The 8725-nt window shown below is 55.7% G+C and overlaps 1 protein-coding gene across 3 annotated transcripts in view; it reads right to left on the reverse strand.

Annotated features, from left to right (window-relative positions):
• The window catches only part of D2HGDH (D-2-hydroxyglutarate dehydrogenase), a 29633-nt gene that overhangs the window by 19766 nt on the left and 1142 nt on the right, over window positions 1-8725 (reverse strand). For all 3 annotated transcript variants that reach the window (XM_046644086.1, XM_046644085.1, XM_046644087.1), the window contains exon 2: window positions 6414-6781. In XM_046644086.1, coding sequence (XP_046500042.1) covers window positions 6414-6771 — 358 coding nt within the window. In that variant the 5' untranslated portion in view covers window positions 6772-6781. The remainder of the gene's footprint in view (window positions 1-6413; window positions 6782-8725) is intronic.

Raw genomic sequence — 8725 nt, forward strand, 5'->3', positions numbered from 1 at the left:
TGGTTCTTCACCCTCACTCAGGGTGCCACTGAGCTCAGGGTGCGGAAGGTGCCCTCTTTGCCCCACAGCCTCTTCCAGGTGCCAGATGCCCACCACTAACACATCTTGTCCCAGCATGCACGAACCCGGTAGGTGCCCTGGCTCGCCGTCTACCAGCTCCCCCTGGTGACTGCAGGACCCACCTACAGCAGGGGCCAGCAAACCACGGTCCACGCCAAATCCAACCTGCTGCTCGTTTTGTAAGTAGAGTTTTATGGAAACAGTCACACTCCCTGGCTTGTGGCTGCTTTGACACGACCACAGCAGAGGCGAGGGGCTGTGACAGAAACTGTGAGGCCGACAAGGCTGAGACATCACCATCTGGCCCTCGACAGGAGCTGGCCGACCAACAGGTGAGACCCCTGACTCCCAGGCTCAGAGGCTGCGTCTCGTCTCCCAAGGGCCTGTCATCCACCCCGAGCCAGCCTCCTAACATCCCACCCCTGGGAATCTCCAGGCCAAGGGTCTCACTCCCCAGACACCATCCACGACCTTCGGGTTTGCTCCCTCAGGATGCCCTCTGCAGTCGTCCATGGCCTCCCTGGTCCTGCCTGCCTGGCCCAGAGCCAGCGGTCTTCATGCTCACCCTGGCCTGGCATCCCCTCCCCTGGGTCACAGTTTCACACCTGCCGCTCCCCCTCTTCCCTGTCCTCATCTCAGCCAACCCATTTCCTATTTCACTCAGAACAAGCCACCCCTACCTGCTCCTGCCCCCACCCACACTGCCTTTCCTCCAGCGACTGGGCACCGGTCCCTCGAGGACAAGGCTCCAGTCCCCCGATTCTGACTGCATCATCAATTTTCCCTCTCTACCGACCATTCCTGACAGTGCAAGCCTGCTGTAACGGCCACTCACCCTAAAACCAAAATGAAAGATAACCCTCTCTCGACCCCTGTTCCTCGAAGCCCGGCCACGGCTGCCCCCTGGACAGCACAGCACCTCCTGGTCCCTTCCCCTCCTTCGATCCCCAGGGATGGCTCGAGTGGTGCATTCATCCCTTTCCCGCATGGCCCCCCGCAATGCCCGAGGCTGTCCTGTCTCAGCCTGTCCTGGCATCTGCTCCTGACCCAGGACCCTGCCTCCCGACCTTTCTCCCCGGCCCAGCCACTCCTGCCCTTCACTCATGGCAGACCTGCAGCCCCACACCCCCCAGACCTGAGGGCCATCTGGACGTGTCCAAACCGAAACGGACGGCTCCTCCCAGGCCTGTTCTGCCTGTCATTTTCCTCGCCTGTTCAGGCCACCTCCCTCACACCCTCATCAGCACATCCTGGACTCTTCCTTGCAAACACCCAGAACCCGACCACATCTCCCCTGACCGCCCCTCAAAGACTCCTGCTCTCCTCCTGGCTTCCACGACTGGGCCAGGAGAGCCTCACCCCTACACAGCAGCCAGAGTCAGCCCATGACCTTCTAGGAGCTCCCCATCGGCTGGGAGGGAAACAGGACTCACATGGCCCTGGAGGCCTTGATGACCCACCTTCGACTCTCCGAGCATCCCCCTCCCCATTCACTCCAGTGGCACAGGGGTCTCCCAGCTCCTCAAACAAGCCAGGCGTAGCCCTGCTCAGACACTTTGTACTGGCTGTTCCTGCTCCAGGAACACCCTTCCAGATGGCTTCCCCAGGCTCAGAGAAAATGGCCTGTGCTAGGGAAGCCTCGTTGGCACTCTGGGCCACCTGGCATGCAGCCCACCCCCTGTCCCTGCCACTGCCCCTCAGGTGAGCCTCCTGTCCATCTCACTCCAGGACCCCCAACCTTTCACTGGGTGCAGGCACACAGGGAGGGGCTCATGAATTTTGTGGGGCTCATCCATGAGCAAATGGTCTAATTTTTGAAGGAGGAAATGTTTAATAAGTTTCCATTTCAAATAAAAGATCAGTTTTTAAGAAAAGTTGTAAGGTCCCAATCAGCTTTTACCAGCTTATATTTTCTTTATGACTCTGAGATTAAAGTTTTAAATGATCAGAAGTTTAGACAGGCTTTCTCTCCAAAAGAAAGGCACATGACCTGAGGCCATAAAACTCTTTGAAGAAAACATAAGAAGTACGCTCTTTGACATCGGTCTTGGCAGTATCTTTTTGAATGCCATGTCTCACCAGGAAAAAGGGAAACCAAAGAAAAAATAAACAAATGGAACTACATCAGACTAAAAAGCTTCTGCACAGCAAAGGAAACCATCAACAAAACAAAAAGACAACTTAACGACTGGGAGAAGATATTTGCAAACCATACATCTATAAGGCGTTAACATCCAAAAAATATAACGAACTCATACATCTCAACAACAACAAAACAACCCAATTTAAAAATGGGCAGAGGATCTGAACAGACATTTCCCTAAGGAAGATACACCAATGGCCAACAGGCACATGACAAGATATTCAACATCACTAATTACTAGGGAAATGCAAATCAAAACTAAATAAGACATCACCTCACACCCATAAGAATGGCTGTAATTAACAAGACAAGAGATAACAAGCGTTGGAGATGATGTGGAGAAAAGGGAATCCTCATACACGGCTGGTGCAAACTGGTGCAGCCACTCTGGAAAACAGTATGGAGATATCTTAAAAAATTAAAAATAGAAATACCATATGATCCACCTATACCACCGCTGGGTATTTATCCAAAGAACATGAAATCAACAATTCAAAGAGACTCATGCATCACTATGTTCATCGCAGCATTATTCACAGTAGCCAAGACTTGGAAGCAACCTAAATGCCCATCAGTGGATGAACGGACAAAGAAGATGTAGTATACATACACAATGGAGTACTACTCAGCCATAAAGGAAGATGAAATGTGGCCATTTGTGACAACATGGATGGACCCTGAGGGTACTATGCTAAGTGAAATAAGTCAGAGGGAGAAAGTCAAATACCATATGATCTCACTCACAAGTGGAAGATAAAAACAACAACCACCACCAAACACACAGACACAGAGATTAGACTGGTGGCCATATTAGACCATAGAGGGAGGGAGCGGGAGGCGAAAGGGGTGACCGGGCACATGTGTATGGTGATGGATGGTGATTAGTCTTTAGGAGATGAACATGATGTATTTTACACAGCAATCGAAATACAATGAGGTGCACCTGAAATTTATGTAATGTTATAAAACAATATCACTTCAATAAAAAAAGAAAAAGAAAGCCACACAAAGGGGTATTTCAACACATATTCAACAAGTCACCTCAACAGACACCCCCTGAGCAGATGCTCTGCACTGGGTCCCGTGGATTCAGAGATGAGTGTGTGACCTCTGCCCCCGAGGACCAGTTCAACTGACCACATCTTATCAACAGAGTAATTCAGAGTGGGTTTTTCAGGAACTGAGACCCCCTCGTCCAGTTCAGGCCAGTTGAGACCACCAACCCATCAACTGGGCCTGTGCGAATGCTCAGTAAGTGAACTTTTTGATGTCAAGAAGCTAAAAACTCCACCCTCAGATCACGGCAATGCCGCCATTTTGTGAACGTGGGTCCCATGGAGAGAACGAAGCTCGACTCCGCTCCTGCAGATCATGTGTTACCTCACTTCTCCTCACCTCCAGTCATCTGTCCCCACACCTCCGACCACCCTGCCCGCTGCCCAGTAAATATCCCTGAGTCCCCATTTTCAGGGAGGCGGACCTGAGATCGATCCTCCCGCCTCCCCGCCCGGCTGCCTTGTGATTAAATCCTGTCTCTGCGGAGTCGTCGTCACAGTGATTGGCATAATCGGGCGGCGGGCAAAAATGAACCCGGTTCAGTAACGAGTGAGCCCCAGCGCTGCCCTCCTGAGCTCAGGGTGGCAGGACGCCAGGAGGGCTCCTCCGTGCCAGCACACAGACACGGGGTGGGCGACCCTGCAGCAGGGAGCTGCCACTGTGGGGCCTCCCAGGAAGGGCAGCTGACCAGAGAGAAGAGGCCGAGAAGGCAGCCAGGCCCTGCCCAGTCACAGTCTCCGCCGCTCTGGAAGCCCTGGGGACAGGAGGACCCAAGCCCTGAGCACCAAGCGTGCTGGGTTCTCACCTCTGAGGTGGGGGCCCCAGCCCCATCTTGCAGGGGTGGGAACTGAGGTCTGTCTGCCCAAGGCCACCCAGGCAGCAGCACCAATCCAGGACTGGGATCTGGCATGGCTGAGCCCAGGGTAGACACCCCACGGGAGGCTGCGGGCCCTGTGCCGGGCGGTGGGCTCTCCCCTGTGGGGGCCTTACTTAGTGGGCAGGGTGGGGCTGGAGGCCCTTCTGCTCATGGGCACTCCTGGCAGTGAAGAACAGCCATGGACTTCCAAGGTCTCCGGCTTCCTCACAGGGAAGAGCCACCTGTTACCTTGATACCGGCCCTGAAATCAGTTTCCCTACATTAAACCCAGCATATATGGGGTTAAAACCAAAACACTCCTTCTCTGCTTACTCCTTGGCTTCCTGGCTCCAAAATCCACTATCCGCCATGGAGACAAATGGCCAAGGACACCCACCTGGATTCGTCATCTCCTCCTCCCCGCCAAGGAGCTACAGCCTGGTGGGGAAGCTGCTGACCAGCAAGGTCACGGCTCCCTCCTCTCTGCAGGTAGTCTCAAGGCCCAACACAGGCTGGTGGGAAAGCCCCGACCAGCAAGGCCCTATGCTCCCCCTCCCCTACCTAAAACCCCAAATAAAAACCCTTCCTTTTAGCTTTTCGGGGAGTTTGGGATTTCAGCATTAGCTGCCCTCTCTCCTTGCTCAGTGCTGTGCAGTAATAAAATTCCTCCTTTCTTCCACTACACCTGGTGTCAGAGACTGGCTTGCTGTGCAGCGGGTGAGCGAACTCAGCTCAGGTCAATCTGGTCCCACACCCAATTCCACTTGCCCCAGACTCTGCACCGTGTCCCGTGGTGGTATCTCCAGGCTGCGCTCTGGTCTGGAAGCTCCCTCAGGGTTTTCCTGCAACAGCACGGCCCTCGCAGTGTCCGAGTCCCACCACAGCGCACCCCTCCCCTGCTCTCCCTCCGTCCCACATGCGCTGGGCCCAGGCCCAGCCTGAGGCCCGGCTGCCCCGTGTGTCCCGGCATTACAGGTTCAAATACGTCATTCTGCTGTAAACTGCTTGTCTTCTAGCTCTCCTGAAGATTATGGCAAGAACATCGGCTGGCTTTCCTAACTGTCTGAGTGGGTAGGCTGTATTACCTCTGAAACCCTTTCAGGAGAGCACACAGGGCGTTACCAAATCTTTGTTCTCAAAAGGGCGTGCTGGCTTGAGGAGACTGAGACTCCCTCAGCTGGCGCAGGGACGCATGCCGGTGGGGCCGGGTGTGGTGGGAGGAGAGGGAGGTAGGGGGCAGCCAGACCAGCAGCCCTAGGGCGCTGCAGTGGGAAGAATGGGCCCCCCAAAAAGATACGCCCACATCCTCCCCCTCAGAACCTACGAATGTAGGGTCTTTACAGACGTGATTACGTTAAGGATCTTGAGATCGTCCTGGACTAGGGTGGGCCCGACATCCAACGCCAGGCGTCCTTATAAAAGGAGCGGGAGATCTGAGAGAGAGACGCACAAGGGGAGGCGGTCACGTGACGAGGGCGGCTGGAGAGATGCTGTCACAGCCAGGGGATGCCTGGAGCCCCCAGGCACTGGCAGAGGCCGGAAGGCCCCTCCCCTGGAGCCCCCAGAGCCCAGCCCCCACCTCGATCCCTGACTTCCGGCCCTGAGCACGAGAGAGAGAACTTCTGTTGTTTCAAGTCCCCCAGGAACCTGATACAGGAGCTGAGAGGAAGCTGGTAGCAAGTGACACACACACCACCCGCCCAGAGCAGCCAGGGGACTGTGCCATCTTTTAATTCGCAGACCTCGCACAGCACCAATAACTTCTACAAAGTTTGTTCTCAGAACGCTTTAAAATCACCACAATACAGTAGTCTTCCCCTCATCCGTGGTTTCGCTTTCCGCGATTTCAGTTACCCATGGTCAACCAGTCCGAAAACATCAAATGGAAAATTCCAGAAATAAACTATAAGTTTTAACTTGCCCCGAGTTCTGGGTAACGCAACGAAATCAACACGCTGTCCTGCTCCGTCCCACCCAGGACGTGAATCATGCCTTGTCCAGCGGATCCACGCTGTCTAACCACTTAGTAGCTGACCGGGTCATCAGATCCACCCTTGCGGTTTCGGGTTGGGTGTAAGGTTCCCCACTCTCCGCGGTTTCAGGCATCCAGTGGGGGTCCTGGAACGCACCCCTCGTGGCTAAGGTGGGACCACCGCACAGCTTTTCTTCCGCATAAGAAAGACGGACGTGAGAGTGGCCCCGTGCTCCTCGCCCAGGTTGGCCGCGGTCCTGCCTCCGCTCCCTGCCCCTTCTCAAGCCCACCCCCTCAGTGTGAGGCGCGAACAGACCCTTGCTCACCTCGCACGGTTCTCAGCCAGTCCACGTTGGACGCCTCCAGCTCCTCCGGGTCTGTGACGACCCTGCCGGGGGTGATGCGTTCGAAGGCGGCCAGGTCTTCCTCGGACACCACGGAGAAGGGCAGCCGCTGCACGGGGTAGCGCTCCCGGGTCAGCATCACCTCGGGGGCACGGGAGGACGAGGAGGAGCCGCCTCTGCGGACCAGAGGGCTGGTGCCCACGGCCCCCCGAGGGCTGCCCGGCCCTGGGGTCCTGGACGCCCCGGCCCATGCGCTCTGCGGCACGCAGGCCCCCAGAGTACAGGCCGCCCGCCACTGGAACAGGCACACGGGCCACCTGGGGACCAGATGGGGCACCATCGCTCTTGCCCTAAAAAGCAAACGATTGGGACTGTAACTCTGGAATACTGTTGAGCGGTGAAAAGCGTCTGTCCGGACACAGAGCCGACCCGGCCCCAGTCCACATGAGGTCCAGAAGCAGACGGCGGCCTCCCCAGCAGGGAAGTGAGGAGCGGCAGGGGACACGAGGCGCCGGGAGGGTGGGTCTGCCCTGGTTCCTGACCCAGGTGTGGCCCCCCTGCAGGACTCACCCCTGGGGATCCACTGAGCTCTACACCCCTGGCTAGGGCAGTCCCTGGGCGTTAGATTTTAACATTTGCAACAACCGTATCTCCCTTTCAGCCCCTCCTCCCTCAGAACAAAACCAGAATTTCAGGCGCTAAAAGGAAAGGGATGGTTGCCACTAAACTGAACACTTAAAAAGGGTCAACATGGTAACTTTTATGAATATGTTACAAGTTGAAGAAGTGCAGAATAAAAAAAAGAGAGGGTCAGGGCTGGCCTGGTGGTGTAGTGGTTAAGTTCGCACGTTCTGCTTCGGCAGCCCTGGGTTCACAGGTTCGGATCCCAGGTGCAGCCCTAGCACCGCTCATCAAGCCATGCTGTGGCAGCATCCCACATAAAATAGAGGAAGACAGGCACGGATGTTAGCTCAGTGACAATCTTCCTCGGCAAAAAGAGGAGGATTGGCAACAGATGTTAGCTCAGGGCCAATCTTCCTTACCAAAAAAAAAAAAAGAGGGGAAGGGGTTCAGAATTGGGTGAAAGGGGTAAAGGGGCACATGTATATGGTGACTGCCCATGCCCAGCGCCCTATCAGGAACCCCCGTGTCAGTCCCTTTCCAGACTTCAGTCACGCCGCCCACGAATTTGCAGCTGGACGCCCCTGTGAGACTCTGACGAGTGCGTATCGGGGGGTGCTGATGTCTGTTCTTCATTCTAAAAAAGTACGAGACCACGCTGAACACCCCGCTTCTCTGGACGCTCCCTTCCTGCGTGGAACCTGCCTTCCCAGGTACCATCCTCACCCTGGCTCAGGTGGACCTCACCTGTCTCTCAGATCTACAGTGACAAGAGATTTTCCCATATTGAGGTATATGGGGTAACTATTCGAGTTCAAAGCCGATTCGGCTTGAGCTGGGAAACCTGACTTACGGCCCACCAGACACACATTGTACATCTGCTCATCCAGTAAAGGCAGGACTCCCCCTCGAGATAAAGAATGCGTACGCCCCTCCTACGCCCTATGGGTGACAACGCCCTGTTGCTAACGCACTATTGGCACCCAGATTAGTCCCCTTCCTGGCACCCTGGCCAGTTGACCTGCTAATTTGCAACTGAACGCCTCTTTGAAAATGCATCCTGGGCGTGTTTAATCCATCCTCTTTGTTCTAAAAAGATATAAGACTACCGAAACTCACGCTTCTCTGGAATGCCTTCTAAGGCCTTCCCGGGTTATAATCCTCACTCTGGCTCAGCATAAACTCACCCCAATTTTGATTTATAGGTTGGTTATAGATCATTTGCGTCGATGATAGAATGGTCAGGGGTCATTGTGCCTCAGCGCCTGGCGCTCAGACAACCTGAGTCAGCCCCTGGGGCGGTGGTGTTGGCACGGGTTCACACCCGACCTGGGACCTCAGGCAAATGGACAGCCTCTCTGTGCCCGGACACGGCCCCTGCCTCACAGTCGGGTGAGAACTAAAGGCACCACGAACGGCGGCCCTCGCGGTTAGGGGGAACGCGGGGCAGGTGAGCGAGCTCAGGCCAGGACCCGGGCCCAGGACCCCCGACAGGGACCAGGAATTCTGGTTATGGATGTCAGGCCAGCCCACGAGGGACAAGGGTCAGCCGGGCGGGGACTACCAGGCCAGGAAGCACCCCCCAGGGAAGAAAAGGCTCTTCCGGGTCGACCTGAGGCTCCTCCAGGACCCGGAGGCACACCCCCAGCCTCCTCCCCCTGAGGATCCCCCCC

This window comes from Equus quagga, chromosome 17 (genome assembly GCF_021613505.1).
Source record: "Equus quagga isolate Etosha38 chromosome 17, UCLA_HA_Equagga_1.0, whole genome shotgun sequence".
NCBI classification, from domain to species: domain Eukaryota; kingdom Metazoa; phylum Chordata; class Mammalia; order Perissodactyla; family Equidae; genus Equus; species Equus quagga.